General features: G+C 53.2%; 4 protein-coding genes and 1 non-coding gene across 5 annotated transcripts; 3 read left to right on the top strand and 2 right to left on the bottom strand.

Moving 5' to 3' along the window:
• Positions 1-419: 419 nt before the first annotated feature.
• BDP55DRAFT_675445 (uncharacterized protein) lies at positions 420-2,285 on the bottom strand. The gene is made up of 3 exons (XM_060575745.1): positions 1,917-2,285; positions 671-1,863; positions 420-622 (listed from the first exon to the last, which is right to left on the bottom strand). The coding sequence occupies exons 1-2, from the start codon at positions 2,257-2,259 to the stop codon at positions 779-781; spliced, it is 1,428 nt and encodes a 475-aa protein (XP_060425591.1). The 5' UTR covers positions 2,260-2,285; the 3' UTR covers positions 420-622; positions 671-778.
• A 624-nt stretch (positions 2,286-2,909) lies between these two features.
• Positions 2,910-4,618, bottom strand: BDP55DRAFT_560188 (benzoate 4-monooxygenase cytochrome P450; the record flags this gene model as incomplete). Its single annotated transcript, XM_060569965.1, has 3 exons — positions 2,910-3,101; positions 3,153-3,573; positions 3,636-4,618. 3 exons carry the CDS (start codon positions 4,616-4,618, stop codon positions 2,910-2,912), a joined length of 1,596 nt encoding a protein of 531 aa, XP_060425590.1.
• Positions 4,619-13,155: 8,537 nt separating this feature from the next.
• On the top strand, positions 13,156-14,535 carry BDP55DRAFT_696682 (uncharacterized protein; the record flags this gene model as incomplete). Its single annotated transcript, XM_060577597.1, has 1 exon — positions 13,156-14,535. One exon carries the CDS (start codon positions 13,156-13,158, stop codon positions 14,533-14,535), a length of 1,380 nt encoding a protein of 459 aa, XP_060425589.1.
• A 2,623-nt stretch (positions 14,536-17,158) lies between these two features.
• On the top strand, positions 17,159-19,379 carry BDP55DRAFT_559996 (fungal-specific transcription factor domain-containing protein; the record flags this gene model as incomplete). Its single annotated transcript, XM_060569951.1, has 3 exons — positions 17,159-17,638; positions 17,699-18,163; positions 18,216-19,379. 3 exons carry the CDS (start codon positions 17,159-17,161, stop codon positions 19,377-19,379), a joined length of 2,109 nt encoding a protein of 702 aa, XP_060425588.1.
• A 314-nt stretch (positions 19,380-19,693) lies between these two features.
• Positions 19,694-19,774, top strand: BDP55DRAFT_t273. Its single transcript has one exon. It is a non-coding gene; the product is annotated as a tRNA-Gly (tRNA).
• Positions 19,775-20,717: the final 943 nt, after the last annotated feature.

Genomic DNA, 20,717 nt, shown 5'->3' with positions numbered 1-20,717 from the left:
GAACAAAAGTCGAAGGTGATGGTCAGGGAGCAAACACGTCGTGTTGGAATGTAGCCTCCCGGCGTCGTCCTTGGGGCTGAGGACGATCGCTGAGATGTCGTCGCAGGTCGCATTGAGGAAGGGTCCGAAGGGGGAGGGATAGGTACGAAGGTACGTACTTGCATCACACTGCAGGACGGGAAGGAGCGTAGAGTGGATCCTGCGCGAACTCAGTCATTGGACGAGAAGCACGGACACCTCGGGACCGGCGCTTAGCCCGTCAGGGTCGAAAAACGGCTGATAACTAACCAATCACAGCGACTAAAGTGGGCTCCGCACGTGCTCGGCAAGCACAGACCACAACGGAGTCTAATAGGGCTAGCGCAGGGACGACCCTTCCAGCTCCTACCCCAACCGCCTGCTCACAAACCTGGAGCCAACAACAACCAACATCAATCAACACCAAGCAGCATCTCGAATTTATTCGCGAAGTTCACTTCATCTGTATGGAACACGGTATAAGTGTGTACAGCTTCATACGAAGTGTGTACGCGCTCGAGGCTGGGGAAAATGGGACCCAAGCTTTTCCTCTGCGAGCTGTCACAAACGGCAGAGAATCAGACAAAGTATTTATTGAATACACGTATTAGTCGTCACTCTAGAATTCGAAAACGCCCATAACACATTGCAGGAGATAGAACAAGATCGCGACTGCGCGATTCAAGGGATTTCTTAGGAAATTCCTCTACGAAAGCTACCAAGACCGCTCGTCTCCAGGCGTCTATGCTCAGTACCTTATCTAAAGTCGACTTTCTATCTGCCCCTCTGACGGATCTGACGTCGCTTGTGGTGCTTCAAAGCTTCCTTCCTGTGCCAAGATCTGCCTGAATACCGACTCTACATCGTGTTCATGGATCCAGACAGGCTCAACTCTATTCTTCATCCTCGCCCGCAAGTCATCATCGTTCTCTACTACAGCCAGCCGTTCGACCTTCTTCTTATTCGTCGAATGTACCGTATCAAGCACTCGGTCTGTGTGAGCTTTCCGCGTCTTCTCATACAACTTCAACGCTTTCGCAATGTCTGTTGCCGATGGGAGCTCCGTAGCAGAAGGGGGAAAGACGTGCTGGATCGATGCCGCAAAGGCCCAGGCATCGTCGATGGCGAGACTGCCACCCGCCGCGAAAGCTCCACCATGGGCATGCGCCGCATCGCCAGCAAATGTCACTCTATCCTGACCCAGGACCCAGCTCTCAATCCCGTGGGCAGAAGCGTTGGGGTATACCTTTAACGAATCCACAGGCGTTGCTTCGATGATTTCGCGCACCAGCCGGTGCCAGTCGATGTAGTGCTCTTTGAGCAACTCGATATCGCTGCCAGTGTTCCAGACTGTATCCTTGTACAGGGCACCCGGAGCATCAGGGTCGCTCTGGTGGGAAGCGACGATGCAGAAAAGATCTTTGCCGAGCTTTGACATGAACCACGTCCGATCAATTCCCCACCAATGCTCTGCCTCGTCCGGGACATCGGGAATGTGAGACAGATGAGAGATGGGGTACACCGCGCGGAATGCCGTCCAGCCGGTCCACTTTGACCGAGATGATGGAACGTAGAAGCTCCGCACACCAGAGTGAATGCCGTCCGCGCCAAGGAGGATGTCTGCCGCGACAGCGGTACCATCGGCAAACGTGATCCTAAGCCTGCCTGTTGACTCTTCGTTCTCGACAGTTTTGAAGGCCCTTTTGAGATGAATATGGGCAGGATCGATATGCTTGAGCAGAGCCTGCTGCAGATGCGGGCGGTGGAATCTTGCCGTCTTGTGCCGAGCCTCCACGCTGCCGTGGTGCTCATCAACCGATACGATCTCGCCAGTCTTGTAATGGCTAACCAATGGGTCAGGTTCAGCTATCAAACGATACAACACCGGCTCACTCACCGATAGATCATTGGATAACCCGACTTATTGCGGAAGGCGATCGAGTCGTCTAAAGCGTTGTGAACACCAAGCTTTTCCAACGTACGCAGGCCATTTGGTCCCAAGGCAATCGAAGCGCCAACTTCCCGCAACTCTGTGGCCTTGTCGTAGATCTGAACCTTGATGCCAGGATGCGCTTTCAGCGCTATGGCGGCCGTCAGACCGGCGATGCCCGCGCCGATGATGGCAACTTGGAGCTGTTGTGGCCGACTTGTACTCCCCATTTTCTGTTTCGATTTTCCAGAACAAACTTTGAACTTACAGAACAATTCACATGCACAACAGAGCTGCAGCAAACGGGGCATGCAGCACGTTTATCAGAACACTCAAGTTCCCCGACGGTTGGCCGCTCACGGCTCCGGGTTGGAGATAACGAAAGCCTCGGTGGGGTCGGGGCCGAGCCCGGCGTGACGCCATATCGCACCGCGATGGTGATACCGCATCTGACACCCCGCAGCAACACCCTGATTCTCGCAGTTGGTCGTCTCTGACTGGGTTGCCTATCAAGAGCTTGCAGAATTAGGATTCTCTCTGCAGCCAATCCGGCGCTTTAGCTTGGTCTCGCATCATCCCAGTCCACAATGAAGACACGCGGGTGGCATGTTTCGCTCCGATTTGGTAGCTTAATGTCGGGCTTTGTCCGACGTTGTACGCGGAGATGAGGCGGCGGATACTCCCTCGGACCGGAAGTCGGGAATCAGCAAGATTCAACGACGGCGTCCACTGGCTTCTCTCCGACCCATTCTCCTAGGTAAGTAGGCGGTGAGTTAGTTGGTCAAAATCCTCTTAATTCGCCCGGCAAGGCAGAGACTACGACATCATTAAAACTGTCTGGCGTTTCAAAGCCTAGCCCTGTTAATACACATTATCAACTTGGTTCAGTCTCGATGCTAAAGAAATCTACTACTCAATCTTTCTGCTCATGCACACTAGCATGTTCACCATGTACATGTGTCTAGGCCAGTTCCCGTCGCTCAATCAACACCTCGAGGCCATCTTGAACCACAAAGAACGTAGCACTCGCTCTTAATGGCCGGCCAGGATGCGCCAGCTCAAACTTGAAGTCTCTAAAGAGACGCGGTATAACCTTATTGATTTCCAACAGAGCCAGATTCCGGCCGATGCATACATGGCTTCCTCCACCGAACTTGATGTAATAATTAGCTTGAATCTCGCCAGAAGGGCTTGGTCTACGCACCTGGAACATGTAACGCTCCATTCGCTTCGCTTCTTCAACATCCACTAGCCATCGCTCAGGTCGATAGTCATCAGCATCTTCGCCAAATGTGCGCCTATCGCGATGCAAGACCCAGCCATTGACGGCCACCTGTGTCCCGCCAGGGAAGAACTGGCCGTCTAATTCAGCTCCCTCTGGTGGAACTATCCGACTAATGTTGAGTCCAACTGCTGGTCTTACACGCATAGCCTCTTTCAGGCATGCTTGGAAGTATGGCAACTCTTGTGCCTCTTTCCAGGAGATGTTGCCGGTTGAGGGTATAGCCCCGGATTTGACGGCATCTTCGATTTCCGCTACCAGTCTTGAGTGGATGTGTGGTGCCGAAAGAACATGCCAGAACAGTGATTGCATGGTTGAAGCTGTCGAGTCTGATCCGGCAAAGCTGTTACAAGTTCGTTAGTCCCGGGCGGGAAAGGGGTATTCTCATGGATGAATCACACTTACATGGCGCCATGGGTAACAGCAAAAACATCGCCCTCGGTAAATCGCTCAGTATCTTTCAGATGTCCCTTGATCAGACTCGCCAAGAGGTCTTGTCTCCCGTCGTCATTCCTCAGCTTGCCTTCACTCTCCTTGTCAAAGGGGCGTCTTCTCTCCATCTCACTCAAGGCAATCCGAGTGATTGGCGCATTCTTGGTGTTGAGCGTTGGAACGAGTTTCCAGAGAGGATTCCGTCGCAAAAGAAAGTCAACCCACGGCACTTGACCAACAATCCCATTATACGCCTGTGAGCGGTCAATAGTGGCGATGGCATCCTCCACATCTTTGCCCTCAGCCAGGAACCCGAAGCTTCGCGAGAAAGCCACTTCACCGAGCACGTCAAAGGCAAAGTAGTGTAGCCACGCACCAAGATCAACGGACTTGTCGGCCTTGTACTCCATAGGCCGCGACGTAAATCCGCCGAGTTTAGTGATCAGCAGATCGATAGTGTCGTCAATAAAAGGGCTGAGCTGTTGCATCGCCGCCATGCTATACGGCACATTGGCGACCTTCTTCTTCCTCGCGTGGGCTTCCTCACTGACTTCCGTGAAGATGTCTGGATTCTCCGGCGGTGGAAAGACGCCGTAGAACGCCGTCTTGTAGAACCGCTTGCCAGCGCTTAGGACATGTCGCGCGGCCTCGGGCGAGGCGATGGATACCTCGTTAGGGGCAATGCGCACGACAGGGCCATACTTCCTATGGAGGGCTATATGATCGAGGTGCGTTCGACGCGATGCGGTAGACACGACTTTCCACAAGCGCGTTGTCGAGGCGACGAAAGGTCCGGGATGTCGACGGAGCGGGGAGAGGTAGCGGGTGCGAAAGACGTTGACTAACACGGTCAGAGGGAGTAGGATCGGCCAGTATTGTTGAAGGAAGAGCCCGGCGACTTCGGTGTACGTGTGACTGCTATTGTACGGGTCCAATGCGTCTCTTGGAGAGTCCATGGTTGGTCAAGGATGATCTGACAATGTTCGAACAGGCACGATCGTGATGCCCAGGCGTGATTAACCTTTACGAACCTGCCGCGAATTCAAGAACAAGATCACGACTCGTGCCTATGATGAATAACTCGCACCAATGCTGGACGTCACGGATGGCATGAAATAGATATCTTGTCTTCGTATTCGATGTACGTTATACACGCCAGGTAAAACCGATCAAATCATCCAACACATAAATCCGACTTGCAAACCCGAAACCCAAAGACCTGACATCACCAAACCTTCATCGAGGCCTACCGCGCAGTGAATTGAACATTCTCTCACCATACTCATATTGCTTCGGCGACACAACTGGCGTCCGAGAAAGCTTAAACGGCCAATGAAAGAACTGCCGACGCGAATTGGTCATGGCGAGCACGGGGAGCCTGGAGGTGGTGATGCGGGGAGGGTGGGCGATGCGGAGGTGTCTTTCGTCACCAGGTCATCCTGGGGAAGTTAGCCAGAGATGGACTACGGAATTACGGAATTAGACATCCACGCTGCCGAATGTGCGACTGTTGCGAGAACGATTATAACGGGAGAGGACTTAACGCCGTGAGTCTGTGGTACTATCAAATCTAAATGCAGAGGAAATGTTATTTCTGGAACCAGTCGGCAGTACATATAGTCTTTAGATATCACGTCGGCCCATCTCGAGGGGAACAACGTTCAATTCTATGATGGTGGACCCGAGGTAGCCATCAATAATTCCAAAACGAACGCAAAGGGGCAAGATTACATTCTTGGGTGCTTCTAGGAATCAACACTTGGACTTCAGATGGAACCTCCAGAGTTCCGCTGATCTAAATGGTACCTGTAGAGAGATCAGAAAACCGCCCGAAAAATAGGTAATAAGTAATGAAGGAAAAAAGTATCAAAGACGGGCCGAACCCAACGCTGCGGGTTGTGGGTTTACATTACCGAGAAAAACAAAGAGATGAATTTCCATCTATGACCATGACCGTTGGAGCGCAGTCGAGTCCCCAGATCGGCAGACACACGGTGACGGAGCCTCAAGTTCGATCTAATCTCAACTACCGAGTCCGCGTTGCGCCCGCATTGCGGAGCATATGGGTACCCCCCTTCTTCGCGGGGAGAGGTTTTGACAGATCGGAAACTTCTCGGCAACGGGTAGAAGCCAGGGCCCCTCCTCTCTTGTCTCCGTCCAAGGCGCTCGGATCGTTGAGACCTTTGATCGATAATCCAAGGGGGAAAAGGGAAACGCGGAGGGCAAAGATCGAGAAGAGGACACTGCGAATCGGGATTGGGAACTTGGCAGCGGGATCGTGGACAGAGACGAGACAGCCGCGGACAACGGAGAACCATAAAGGATCCACAATCGGGAACCGCGGGAGGGTAGACGCGGAGGAACAACGGGCTCCCACTGGATCACCGGCCGGGTGATTGCCCGAGCTTCATTTTCGAGGGGTGATTCGGGAAGCGAGACGATGGTGAACGGGACTTACGAGGGTCCTGGCATTTTCCACTCAAGGTATGGTTTCCGCTTCGAGAATGGTTGATCGTTGTGGGCACCCTCGAAACGCCTGAACTTTCCGAGTCAGACTTCCCGTTGAAAGCACAGGTCGTGTTCTTCATACCGAGGGGAGAGAATACGACTAGCCTCTACGGATAACGTGGAAGAGAACACGACGCTTGACCTGTCGTCTGGTGCAAGCATACTGTCTAGGCATGTAACGTTCACGGGCTACGGAAACACGATCAGCGATCACTCATTAAAGAAGGCATAGCCTTTGTTGAGCTTCTTGACTCGCTAGTGTTGGAAATCTTCTGGTACCAACGTCTGTGATTTGCCAGCTCGTTTTCTGAAGAGGTCAGAACGAAGCGATTCTGAGTCGGCTCGAGTCGATTGGGGTTTGACAGAGAACATGAAAGAGGTTTTCCTTATGCCAAGGCTGGGCGACATGGTCACGTTATTGTCACGAGGCGGAATAGTCCAGCGACTCGGATGAGTCCAGGCGTGTTAGACTATACGGAAATAATTATCGCCGCATCTAATTGATCTCACAGCCAAGGCCAGCAATATCACAGCCACTCCAGGATGATGGGATGCGTGTTATCCTGGCTACTACGCGGCTGGTCGGCGGTAATATCTCTGATTCGACCGGGTAGGCTGGATTACCTATCTACGAGTCTAAAATTGCAATGTGTCTTCACTAATGATCATGAACCAGCCGCGGCCTCTTCCGAGGTTTGGACCATGACCAACTCGTCATTGTAAGCCCTCAACGTTGCTGCCATTCACCCATGGTCGGGAGCCGCCCCGAGGACCGAGTGAAGATGGAGCCTGACGGCGAAGAGGTATTCGTACGGAGGGGCAGGAAGGAAAAAACAAAAAGGCAGGGTCCCCCGCTCCAAGACGACAGCGGGCGTCCGAGCTGTCCGACACAGCCAAGAGCATGATGTCCAAAGAAGCAGGAGGGTAGATGATCCGCGGCCAGACCCGGGGTCTGGCTAAACCTTGATACTTCTGTGCGTAAAAGTTGTGGACTGTGAGCTACCAGCTTTGACGGACGAGAAAGCGGCCCCGCCAGCGAGGCGGCTTGAGTTTCGTGGGCACGCCAAGGTCCCCGGGATGCTCCCAGAAACGTTCCGCTAGCGGCAGGGAGCTGCGAGAGCCAAGTTTGACTGAGCTCACCATGGTTAGAACACTCCAGGGGAGGAGAGGTTGGAGGGTTGGAAGGGTATGGCTTGCTTCTCATCCGGTTCGGTCTCTTGGAGAAGCCCCCTGCAGGGACGGTTTCCAAGGGAGAGCCCTAAAACCTGGGGTTGAGTTGGAGGAGGAGTGCTTACGTGTTCAACTCATAGGGTAAGTCTCGGAACGGATTTGTAGTGCCTCTCCGTGGCTTCTTATTAATCAGAAGAAAACCCAGGGAGGCGCCGTTATGATTCGAGTCTGGGGGAAGGATGGGGCTGGACCTTCTCGCCATGGTGATATCTCTGCCCCAAACCTTGATGACGACCTGGAGTCTGCCCAGCAGGTATCAACTCTCTTCGTATGGGACCATGAAGGATGAACTACGCGACACTCGGGTTCCGCCCGAAAGTTTACGTTCCATGTCTGATGCGCAAGAAGAGGTTTCCAGTAGCTTCTTTTGTATAGCATAGGCACGTGTTTCCTAATCTGTTTCTCTGCGAGTCAACAACCACGTTACAGCCCGAGCCCGTGAAACCCTGAGGCGTGAACATCTTGCCAAATCAAACTTGGGACGTTCTAGGGGCAAAAAAAAAAAAGGACTTTTGGCAATCTCGATGGCTGATGGCTGAGAGCGCGCGCCAAGCCTGAACAGCCGAGTCGTGATGGCGATACCTCGCCTCATTGACGCAGTAGTCCAGAGTGAGAGGGTCTGGAGCTGCGACAGAGATGCCGTTGTCTGCCTGCCAAGAAGAATGATTTGGCGACGTTGCGACGTATCCCTTCCTGAACACTCAGTAATGCTAGGCCGCCAAGCCGCAAGGCAAGGGGGCTACTCGGGGAGACTGTCATTAGCTGCTTGCAAAGGCTGAAGGGGAAAGGCGCGGCTGGCGCATGAGCCAAGCCAAGTCCAGAAAGCGGCATTCTGTTCCGACGCCATCTAATCGATACCCATGGCTGCCAAGGCTGGGCCCCAACTGAGGTTGATTATGTGAAGGGTACTTCGTACTGAACTTCTGTCACCGTTTGTGAGGCTCTTCTGGCTTGATCACCGCGCGCGAACGTTCGACGGGGGGAGGGGAGGGAATTGCGCGGAGTCATCTTGCGTTTCGCCCAAACTTGATGCTTGGCTTAAGCTGGGAAGAACCAAGGACCCTGCCGTGCAAGCCGGTAAGTGCTACTACGAAGCTTTCAACTGACTGCTTGTCGCATTTTTCCCTAGCCCGGAGGCGCCTAGCGTTCTTTTGGGGGGGGGGGGGGGGGGGGGGAGACTGTAAAGTGTATTTAACAGATGGGTGTTAACGGGGTGGAAAGGCTAATAATATGGTTGATTTGACTGACTATCAAGACTTGTCTGGTGTGTTGTCAGACTCAGTTGGTGCGATAGGTTTTGTTATCCATGTACGGAGTACCTACATGCTTGACTTTGTAGACTCGTTTCTGCGAGATTGTGTTGTGAATGAACAATCTCGTTCACTCCGGAGTTGTTGATCTAGACCGTGATGTCTTGGGCTCTTGTCCCCGAGGTTTATTATGCACGTTCTTTTGGGGGCTAAATCAACATCTGCCGGGATAGGGGCTAATTATTTCTGGCCATCAATGTCTCCCATTGAGACACATGGGAAAGGTGCAGTGCAGATCGAGACAGAGAGGGGAGATTGAGGCCACAGTGTCGGGCGCGGTATCTGGCCCTCCCACGTGGGACAACCAAGGGAAGCAAATTGCCTCCGGTGGAGTTGGCCAGGATGACGACTCAGTCGTCGGCTTAGAAAGCGAGACTTCTCCAGCTGTCCTGGCATGTGCCATTTTAGCGGCATTTCATTGTTATGGATGAGGGCTTCAACATCCATGTGTCCATCTTATTGCTCTATTAGATTCTCTCTCAGACCAGATCGCAACACCAGACATTTGTGAGGCGTCTTGGGAGGTCATTGGATCATTGGGTAATGGTTAGCAATACCTCGCTTATAGTCCTCGCAGTCGTTTGCATGTCCTTGAACCCTGGACTCTGGAGATGGGGATGGAGGGGGATAAACCCGTTGCATAACCACCCCTGTGTCCCACGGAATCACTGCGGACCTGCGGACTTGCAGGCCCCCTTCTCTGCATGCTGCGACGAACCAGGACAAGCTTGGCGGCTAAAATAGGCTTGGGTCTGAGTGATGAAGGTGACGGGTGGGCGAGAGATGGATATTTCTAGCCACCTGGTACGGCATATATATCAAAGCTAATCCGTAGATGTCCAGACAAAGGCTCCGCAGACCAGGAAATATTGACGACTTGCAGGACCAAGTTTCTGTCCACTACTAAGGGTGTCAGTATACATCCAGAGGCCGCATGCACTGATGCAGAGTGCAGTGCTGCATGCCTGCAGGAACCTTTCCCCGGTGCCCGCAAGTCCTGCAATGGTCCCAGGAATAGAACATCTGTTGTTCAACGACGCTTCGTCTCTGAGACACCAACCTCGTGCTGGTTCCTGATTTGCGTTGCGTGCCAACATAGGACGCCCCAAAGTCTCAACCAGTCTAGTCGTCAGGGACACCGAAACAGTGGCTCAGAAACAAAAAAGAAGTCGGAACAGTCCATATCTCGCTCTGTGCCTATGGGCTCATTCCCACGGTGCCACCCCGCGCCATCTCTCTCAGCTACTTCCAGCCGTGCCCCAGTTCTGTCACTTTGAACCCGGACGGACGCGGGCCCCCGGGAGCTAGCCCCAAGACGCCAACGCCAGGGTCTCGATCAACCCAGCTATCTTGTTTGCGCAAATGCTCATTGCTCAGAAGCAGGCTAGTTTGATGGCTGGGGGTTAGGTACTTGTGAGTTGTGCGAATATCGAGCGTCGTTTCCAACTTCCCTCGGCTCGCAACACTGCACGTTCGTTCTCAGCCTGTCTGCCAGGGCAGATGACACGCTTGGTTCTGGTTTGGGCACCACTCTTCAAGCAAGCGCACGAATCGTGCCCGAGTCTGAGAGGCACATCAGAGTGCGCAACAGACGGTAGGAACAAGTTAGACAGCAAGGCGGTTCGTGCTCTCCATGCAAATGGAGAAGATGAAATGACATCAAGCCGCCTCGGTGCCAGCACGAGCCGGGAGCTCCCCTGCCACCCAGTAGCAACGATACTGATGTCCAGGACTATCTATTGCTTTCTCTGATCGCTATAGCACCATAAAGTCGCATCGCTTATATTGCTGATGGGCAGCATAAAGCCTAAGAACGAGTATTCGTACGGACCAGGAGTAGGCGGGCTGAGAGAAACATCCCGTACGCCCATCCCATCTGATCTCCAACAAGCTGTCCTGGATATTTCTGGGGCATCACAAAGCTCTCCTCCACTCCTGGATTCATCATCGTGGCCCCCAGTCCCACTCCTGGTCTCCAGAACACCCTCCACTCTCTGCGGATATTCATACCCAGTCTCTACCACGGGACTACCACTAGTAGTAAGCCTATGGATACGGATACCTACCCAGGCCTGAAGACTACCATTCTGCGGTGGCCCTCTCTGGAGTCTGGCATGCATGTCTCTCCTCGCTTCTGCCCTTGCCTCAACACAAAGGCCGTGCGGGTGCAAGGGAAAAAGTCAAAACAGGCCACTTTTTTTCTGCTTTCCAAGAGCCAACGGGCGTGCTCATATTGTGACTGCACCGCCTCGACGTTTCAGGGGGGGGGGGAAGCATTGTTGCAAGCAAGGCCGCTGGTTGAAGCCAAGCGATGGAAGCGTAGCGTTCAGCAGAGAGACTCTCTGCGAGCCCAGCTTACGGATACAGCTATCTCGATACGAAAGAGCGTCTACGGTTACGGTGTACGGTATACTCTTTACGTACGAACATCAGCGAAAGTCCGAAAGTACCTTACTGTCTGTCCCAACTATATTCCCACGAAGACATGTGCGAAGCCAAGCCTTCTATGCTTGTGCTTTGCTCGGGCTGACAGGCTTCGTTTCCCTTTCTCCTCATCTTCTTTCCCACTCACCGAGTCACCACTCACCAGTTTCCTTTGCTCTCTCTGCAGGATCTTTCGTACTCTACTTCTGATGCGCACGGACTGGCGCATGTATTGCCAGCTAGCATCCGTAGACGCTAGCTTTGTATACCCGCATGCGGCGTCCAGCCCGCCAGACATTCATCCTAGATGGTGGCAGCTGGAGTGGGAGAGAAGAGAACGAGAGAGAGAAAGACAGAGGGGGGGGAGGGGCTGAGAAGATGGTGGAGGGGAATTCTGTTAGTGCTGGTACATCAGCACACCCCATTCTGCCTTTCGATACTCCGTACGCCAACAGAAATGAGCATTGAAGAGATTGGAGGCATGTATCCTTACATGGCTGATGGCTCTGGCTTACCGATGGTCGTAGTCGGGGACCCCTAAATTTGTTCCGCCTTTCATCAACTCATCCTCTTCTGTCATCTTCATCATCCTTCTCTGCGCCAAACGAGCGAGCAAAGCGGCGTCCCAAGCCATAGAAGCCAAGCAAACAAGTACCTACAGCACAGCCGTTGCCTCGCGGCGGCTTTGCCTAATCCAAAATCACCATCCTACGTCTCCCATTGCCTTCCCCATCCCATCCTGACCAATCCCTACCTTGTCTTTTGCTCGCCCACACACCCCAAGCTGGCTGCTCGTTCCGTTCCCCTAGACTCCTGGTAGCCTTGACCCTCTCTGGGTCTACCTGCTCGTCCTCTCTCTTCCCCGTTCTCCTTCATCCAACCCCTGGTCCCCCCCCTCCGTCAGGTTACACTTCTCAAAAGGGGGGGTTGCAGGATACATTGTCTGCAGTACTTGACTTGATCACCACCCAAGCCCACCAAACAGACCAAACCAAACGCCTCGAGTCTCCGTCGTCCCGATACCGAATATCAATCCCTCATGATCACCATGGATCAGACCGCTCCCTCAGCCTGACTGCTCGCTCGATCAAATCCATGCGCGCCATGCCCGAAGCTTATTCTCACATCCCAGGCCCCCTACCAGTAGTCCTGTCTTGTCTTCCTCCTTCTGCCCAACAACCATAACATAACATCACTTCTACATCCCACTTCCTCCTTAACTCCTTCGGCAATTACTGATCATCGCCCGTCCACTGCAACGCCGATTCCCCAACGTACTCTCAACTTTCCAGTCACATTCAACAACGAACCCGGGCCGCACACACACATTCTCTGCCCGGCACCACCAAAGCGCACAGCAAACTCGAGGACGACGGCTACTCAACCTTCACAACTCTGGAATCGAGGAGGATTTACTCTACGCCATTGAAGTTATCCAGGATCCCGAGAACGTACGCTTACACGTATTAATCATCACCGACCCGCCACGGCCTTCTTCGACCCAGATTTCCTGCGTGTCCTGGTCGTGTCACTCTTGTTCTCTCCCCACAGAACTTTGTCTGTTGGAGCACATTGAATGGACTACCCCACCTGAATCTTGATTCACAATGGTGAGTGCAGCACAGCAGCTTCTTGTCATCGCCTATCTCCGTCGTGATACTTCACTTCAATCGGGTGTTGTATTGATGTATTACCATATACGTCATCGGCGTTGATGATATATCGTCGTAGCCTTTGGTCGCCTTGGTCACTCTCGATCATGTCTTCCCGTCCCTGACCACTAACCACTGTGGTGCCTCGACGACTTGCCCCTCCGTCATCACCATGCTGACCCCTTCCGTCTCTAGCCCGTCGCAAAGGCGTGCGCGCCGTGCTACTATCAGAAGTCGAAATGCACATTCTCGGAAGGTAACCCGCAATGCGACCGCTGTATGATGAACGGCCGGGACTGCGTCTTTGTACGACCCGTGCCTCGGTCAGCAGTGAAGGGAAGGTCAAAGGTCGCAGTCAGAAGCAAGATCATGGGCAGCGGCGTGCCATGTCCGAACCCGATCCCTCGAAAGGCGAACGTGATCGTCCCGATGACAGCACCGCCGACGACGACGACTGTTGCCCGCGTCAGTTCCCCGCCGTGTTCTGTATCGCGAAAGCCGAGCATAGCGACCACTTCGAGCATCGGTAGCCCTCCCGACGATGCTTCGTCTGACTCCTCAACCGAGTCGGCATCGAGCCCCCCATCCAAGATCCTCGAGTCGCTCAGCCCATACGGTAGCACACTGGGCCGGTTAGATACCGTAGAGCGCAACTCCTTATCGCGATTACTGCACAAGTCAAACTTCATGCAATACTTCATCAGCCCAACGTTTGTCGACAGCATGCAGCTGGACATGACAGTCCATTTGTTTTCCATGTTCGATCAAGGCAAGGACGCCTATATCGCCATGTACAGCGCGTTTGCGTCATCCATGGGGTTGGAGACGGGCGAATACGACCCGGAAGCGAATCTACACCGCGGCGCAATGGCTGTTGAACACCTCCGATCTTGTCCACTACCTACACTCAAGCGCGACGAACTGTTACCATGGGCAGGCCTAGGATTGGGCATCGTATACTTTTCCAACATGGCCCTCGGAACCAGTGCGGCGCCTGTACGACGATACGTACTCAGCCATATTCGTCATCTTCTCGGAACGTCGCAAATATCCAGTTCACGAACACATTACATCCTCGTGTACATGACAGCCGTCGATATCAACGAATGCCTGATGCAGCGCGAACTGCCGGTATGCGGGATTGCGCCCCCCGAAGCCGGCCACGTCGACGCGTATGTTGGCGTATGCATGCCCTTACTACAACACATGTACGACTTGTGCCGCATCAGCTATCATCTATACCACGAGGTCGATGTCGAGGAGCAGACGCAAGCATTGGACGAAGTGGAGCAAGAAGTCGAAGCGTGGCAGCCCGTCATCCCACCAGACTTTACAAACCGCTTTACCACGACCGAAGTCATCCACATGCTGGCCCAAAGTCGTATTTATAAGACGGCAGCGATGCTGTACATCCACCGTCTACGGTACAAGTTTGGCGAGAAGGATGACATGGCATCCGCCATGGCAAAGAGCATCATCTCAGACCTGCAGATGACGTTGACAGTATCGCAAGACAAGCAACGCTGCGTCAGCTTCCCATACACCCTAGCGGCTATCGAAGCAAAGGACGCAGCTGAGCGGGAGACAACGTTGGAGGCTATCAAGTCGCTGATCGATAGCGGCAACAGCAAATACCGAAGCAGCATGGAAACATTCCTCAAGGCCGTGTGGGATATTCGGGACAATAACCCGGGAGCATCTTGGCTCGACTTCATGCAAACTCTGCCGCCGATCTCGGTGGGCGTATAGCGGAGCGGACTTTTTTTTTTTTAAAGGTTTTTCTTTTCTTGATCTGGACTCTTTTCAAGACCTATGGATTTATTCAACTTTTGCTTTTCGGGCGAGGCGGTGAGATATCACTCTGTTCATGTAAACGTCTATAGGGAAATTTCCCTCCATGGTGCTACGATTGCCACGAGGCAAGACAACGGAGATTTTGAGTTTTCTTCACTGTCTTTTTTTTATTTTTTATTTTTTAACGGTCGTTGGTTAAACATGGAGGCACCTCGTCAAGGAGTCGAGGCCTACACTCTTGTCTTTTTTCTTTCTTCTCTCTATGGCGCGGTGGTGACTGCAGGACGCAGAGGAGCATGACGGGACTTGTGCAGCATTGCTCAAAAAAGGGGACGGGATTTTAGAAGCCTCGGTAGGAATCCGAAGGTTATGGAAAGGTGTCTGCCCACGATGAGGGGCCCCCGAAAGAGACATCATGATCTACCTATGGGTTTGTGATACCATTCTCTCGTTTCATTACCAATACAGACTTCACAATCTCATAAACCTCATCCATTCTCCGACCGCCCGGCCTTCAAGTTTATCTGACATGTCTGATCATTTTCTGCCCAACCTCAACCTGATGATCGAATCGCGATACATCTAAATCAAGCTCCTGAACCTTCAAGTCGACGCCCATGGACGGTACCTGACGTTTCATGCCAGCATCGGTTCTGGGCGTGCGCTCAGACTTTGCATGAATTAGGCCCATGTGTAGCCGAAAACCTTGTTTGTTTCTCGCCAATTCTAAACGGGGATCAACTATCACGCGCCCTTAAAGTCAAATACAGTACGTCCGCTTGTATAGCAGGTATGGATGGGAGAAGCGATAGGTAGTCTACTTCGTCCCGCAACGAATGGCACCATATGCCATTTGCCAGACGAAAAGTCGTTTGCGTTTCAGGGGGTAGGAATTTCTCTTTGTCACTTTTTTCCAAACTGCCATCCGGTTCACGGGCTAAACGGCGGGGCAAGTTCACCCGGAAGCCTCAGTGCCCTGCGATGTGTACGAGGGCGGCTAATACCCTTGAGGCTGGTGGTCTGGTCAACGAGGACGAACTCCAACATGCTCGGAAAGCATCTTTGGGCGAAATACCTAGGCCTGCGGAGCATAGTCAGTGGCCCCCCTTTGCGCCATCGCGGGAGCTTACCGCCGCCTCGGTAGTGATCTGTCCAGAAGAGTCAAGGGTTAAAGAAATTACGTTGAAGATTATCGTCGAAACTTAAACAAGAGTTACAAGGCTGGCGTTGAACCAGCATTCACATATACGACGTTGGTCCCGAACAACCTCGGAGGATACGCCTCCGTACCTAACTCGGGTAGCCCGTTGCCCTGATGGGTAGGGGACCGGGACGTGGAGCGCGGAACCCCACGAACTAAACACCAAAAGGTCCTGGCTGGGTCGATCCATTTAGTTACTCACCGTGTCAGTGACAGTTCGAGATTTGATAACGCTGCGTCCCTACGAATCTTCCTTGTCCATGGATCTTTTTTTGGGTGTTCCCAGCACATTGAACCTTATTGATATTGCTCAAGGGCCTTTTGACACGCCAATTCTTCCCTCTTCGGCCGCCCGTACCGAGGCAAGCTGCCTTCTAAGGCGACTTTGCAACCAATGCCAATATGGGTATTCAACTGGCATCAGTGATAAATTGAAGAAACAAGGATTTCAGTTGCCAGCATAGGATGCAGCAAGGTCTTCGCTGCATCCTTCACAGGCTTGCCCGGTGACATATTTCCACAAGAGGGGCGAACCCCCCGAATTGCATCGAGACATCGAATCAAAGAAACCTCTGTACCGGTCCTCAAAGACGACTGATCAGACAATTGGTCTAGAGTTCCGAAGATCAGAGAAACCAGAGACAACAGACACGTGGTGGCTGGAAAAAGAAGGGTACGCCCGACGAGTTCGGGGACCTCGGCGAAGCTTAAAGGACGTGTTCGAAGCCTAACACTAGACGCATGCGGACGGAGTATACTCCGTCATTGAGCTTTCTGCGGGCGCGCTGAGTCGCTGACGACGGGAAGAACTGAAAGCGGTCAAGCCGTGGTCCATGGGTCCAGTCAGCCGCCCTGGTCATACTTGCTGGCTATCTGGTGCAGATTTCTGCAATCTGCCACCGGGATCCGCGTGCTCTTTCTCGCACTTTGTCTGGGCGGCATTCGCACTTTGAATCCTGAGTCAGGAAGAGCGGGGCCCGTGGGATAATGTGGGAATAGTTCTTCTCGGCCTCGGTCCCCTCGTAAGCGCCGACACCGAGCAGTCCTGGGCATCGACCTAGAGTTCATCACCCACCTCGACTGACAGGAACAGCTGTTTATTCAGCCCCCAGCAAGTTTGCCGCAAGTTTAAGCATTCCCGTGCAAGCCAAGACAAAATAACAACGAGGTATCGAATCCAATCTTGCGTTGTGTCGCATCGCATCGGGATCTGGTGTCACCCGGATCATTCATACCGGCCCCATGGGACCGGCTCCAACATCTGCCTCCGGAGCTGTCCAAACCTCGCCCACAGAAGCTTCCGACACACCGCAGCCGGGCCAATCCCAGCCCCCGACAGCCGCCGGGGATGAGAGCGAAAGCAGCAGCAGCGGTAGCATGACCCGTCTCGGCAACGGGAGTAGCAGCGGTGGCCGGAAGATTGAGCGATCCTGTCAGCTGTGCCACCGTCGGAAGATTCGCTGCGACAAGAAGCAGCCCTGCGCGTCGTGTGCCCGCGGCGGGTTCCAATGTCATTATCCGCAGGCGGGCCAGCCGATACGTCGGGTCCGGAAGACCACCATCGCCGATGTTGCAAGCCGGATATCGGACCTGGAGAAGACGCTTGTAGCCGGGGCGGCGAGCCAGCAGCAGCAGCAGCAGCTTCCGGCTCTCCGGGGTTCGCCATCGGCCTCCACGCCGGGAACAGCTTTTGGCTTGGGTTTGAATCCAAATCACTCAAATCCATCAGCATCTAGGCCAACGACAGCGCCAGCTTCAGGGTCGTATGAGAAGAGTGTTAACGATGAAATTCTGTTACGGAAGGGATCGTCAAGCCAGTACTTTGACGATGTCCTGATTTCTCGGGTTATTGAGGAAGTAAGATATTCTCTCGCCCACTTGGTGCATGAGATCGTCGGCTGACAATTTGTCTAAAAGGAACATGATATTCAATCAGTTCTCACAACACCTCAGAGTAGTGAGTCAGCCGCTACAGCGGAACTGTCGCCCTTCAATCCAATGGGTATTCTCTCAGCACCAGATCTTAAACTGGATCTTGCTGAGCTTCTTCCTCCAAAATACGGCGCAATAGAGCTGTGGAGGAATTATGTTGACAATATTGAGATTTGTAACAAGGTCCTTCACCGGCCGACGGCAGAAGTCCTCGTCTACACCGCCATCGACGACCCCCGTAATGCGTCCTTGGAAGCACTAGCTGTCATGTTCGCCATCTTCTTCGTCTCGACTGTTGTCCTAGAGCCCAACTCGGTCCAGATTTTCACTGGAGAGGACAAGGTAACGAGCCTCCATCGCTTCAAAACGGGTCTCGAGCAAGCTTTTGCCAAGGCCGACTTTCTCGAACATCCCTCGGTGAAATTCCTCGAAGCCTTGTCTGTGTATCTGGTATGCCTACGTGTACTTGATGTATTCCTTCGTTTGCTTACACTAGGCGCAGGCGGCTCTTCGAATACACAACCCCGGTCGAGGCTTGTGGACCTTGAACGGACTGGCCATCCGGGCAGCTCAATCTATCGGTCTGCACCGAGACGGCACTAAGCTGGGCCTCTCGCCCTTTGAATCCGAGATTCGTAGACGAATCTGGTGGCACCTCGTCGCGCGTGACGGCCGAGCAGCAGAGGACTATGGCTTCTCAAACATCTCAAGCTTTAACGTACAAATAGGCGTGAGCTTCCCGTCGAATCTGGAGGATGGGGATCTGTATCCCGAGATGAAGGAGCTCCCACACTCCCGGACCGGCTGGACGACGTTGACACTGGCACTGATCAATATCCAAGTTACTCGTACATGGCATCGTCTGGCGGCCATGGCCTCATCGTGGGCGGATAACCCAACACCGGAATCCGTCCGCTCCCAAGTCGTCCAAGAGCTCCATGAGTACGCAGAAGGGTTCCTCCGACACTGCAACCCCGTCATTCCCCAACAACGCCAAACGCTCCTCGTAGCGCGTTTCATCATTCGCAAAGTCGACATGGTCACGCGGCAACAGTGGCTCAACCTCCAGCACCCAGAGGCGCGCGATTCGTTCGCAACAGAGGAGAATCTTCTCCAAGCGCTCGGTATTCTCGAAGACGGTATGAGTCTGGCGTCGGACGAGCTGCTACGGCAGTATCGGTGGTCGATGCGGGCGTATCCCCAGTACCATATGCTTCTCTACGTCCTGTGGCACTTGTGCGTGAAGCCGGAAGGACCGAGTGTCGATAGGGCATGGAAGGCCGTGGACGATAGCTTCATGCTCTTGAAGAGCGTGAACGCGAGCTTCGGGCCCGCGGCGAAGATGACGGTTCTGGAAACCTTGAGGGGCAAGGCAACAGCAATACGACAGAGCCTTGGCCAGCAGAACGGCGGCAGTGGCGGCGGCGTCGTCGTCGTCGGTGGCGGAGGGACTACCAACGGGAGCGCCGAGAAGGAGTCCTACCCGACGCCGGGTGGCACCGATGATAGATCGGAAGCAGAGGGCATGGCGGAGAGTGGATTGGACAGTATGGCGGCCGCCGATGGGATGGATTGGGCCGGCATGATGCAGGATTTCCCCGACTGGAGCACACTGATGAACGAGTTCCAGGTGGACGGCTTGGATATGCCAAACTACCTCAACTGATTTTGTGGGTGCTCGGAGTTTTGGACAGGCAGATACCAACCCCAATCAACTATGAACTGTGGAATAATCTCTCTGGCTTTGATCTGCTAGTGAGCTTCGCAGGCTTCGTGAGTAGCCATGATTTTGCGGAAGTCTCTCTCTGGTGTACATTGTTGTAGATACCAACTGGCACTTCGTCACCTTCTACAATCTCGATCTTAGCCTCCTTCCCCGGCCGACAATCGAGAGAGTCTGCGACTCTGCGCGTGAGCTTCGCGGTGCGTGAGCTCGCGCGCAAGCTGCAAGAGACCTTTCAAGGACACGACCATCAACCAGCGTCGATGGTTTAGTGGTAAAATTCTCCGTTGCCATCCAGCAGCGTCGGGGAGCCGGGGGTTCGATTCCCCCTCGACGCATTGTTTTTGATTTCCGCAGCTCCCTTCGAGAGGGTCTGTATTTTTCTTCCCCTCGGAAACTGTTCATCTTTATTACCTTGAATCATGTGTCTTTTCTCTGAGAATCTCACTCTACGGTATCAAATATAGTCATCCTGCAGTCAAATGCGATATGGATGTGCAAATGGCAAAATGGGTGGGGGCTTCTTGCATTTTCCTATAGCCCAGTTGTGCGTTTTGGCTGCATGTTGTGCCGCTCAGCTGCCTGATTTTGATTTTTGTTGTCCAAGGTACCTAGATATGAGGAGATGTGGAACACGTACTTATTACGTAGCCTTTCCTCGGTCACTTATCAAAACTTGAGACTGTCCTTCGTCCGTGATCTGGACTATCTTCGAAATTAAAGTATGGGGTAAGCGTCAGTAATGATGCCTACCATGCAAAGAATTCGTACTGATCCAAGCTTCGTAGCTATACGCACTTTTATAAGGTCAAAGATTGGAGCAGCCCAGCGTGGCAAGCCATCTGGCCTCAGCTGGTTCAAGATGCTCTGCTAATCATAGAAACATCGGACCTCTTCTTGACCGGACCGTCGGAGTCCTCTAAAATCATCACATCGCCATTCGCGAGCCTGGAAGAAGGCATTATCTTCAACGGGGTGGGAATTCATGGCCACGACATTTTTCAGTTTCGTCGGGAAGACCATAGCCAAAAGCGATTCGTGAAAACAGCAGAGAAGCCATACGACCTTCCTGTTGCTTGCATCCTTTTAAGAGCTTCCGTTATATGCCCGCAAGGTATCAAAATCTAGTGGGTTGTCTCTAAATTTCTGTCTGTGACATATGGACGCGACTAAAATATTTCTGCCTTAGTTCTGACGGGAAGTGGGATGGGCTTTCATGGAAGGCTATTCGCGATCTTCACAAGACTCTGTGGCCGGATGACCTTTCACAGTGCCCTTGGC

Source organism: Colletotrichum godetiae (genome assembly GCF_030913485.1).
Source record: "Colletotrichum godetiae strain CBS 193.32 chromosome Unknown BDP55scaffold_45, whole genome shotgun sequence".
In the NCBI taxonomy this organism is placed as follows: domain Eukaryota; kingdom Fungi; phylum Ascomycota; class Sordariomycetes; order Glomerellales; family Glomerellaceae; genus Colletotrichum; species Colletotrichum godetiae.
Note: the sequence above shows the minus strand (reverse complement) of the source record. Positions and strands in the feature narration are given on the sequence as shown.

Coding starts and splice junctions, on each gene's coding strand:
- BDP55DRAFT_675445 (XM_060575745.1), bottom strand. CDS start 2,259: ATGCCCCGTTTGCTGCAGCTCTGTTGTGCATGTGAATTGTTCTGTAAG. Junction 1,864..1,916: donor GGGTTATCCAATGATCTATC/GGTGAGTGAGCC, acceptor ACCCATTGGTTA/GCCATTACAAGACTGGCGAG.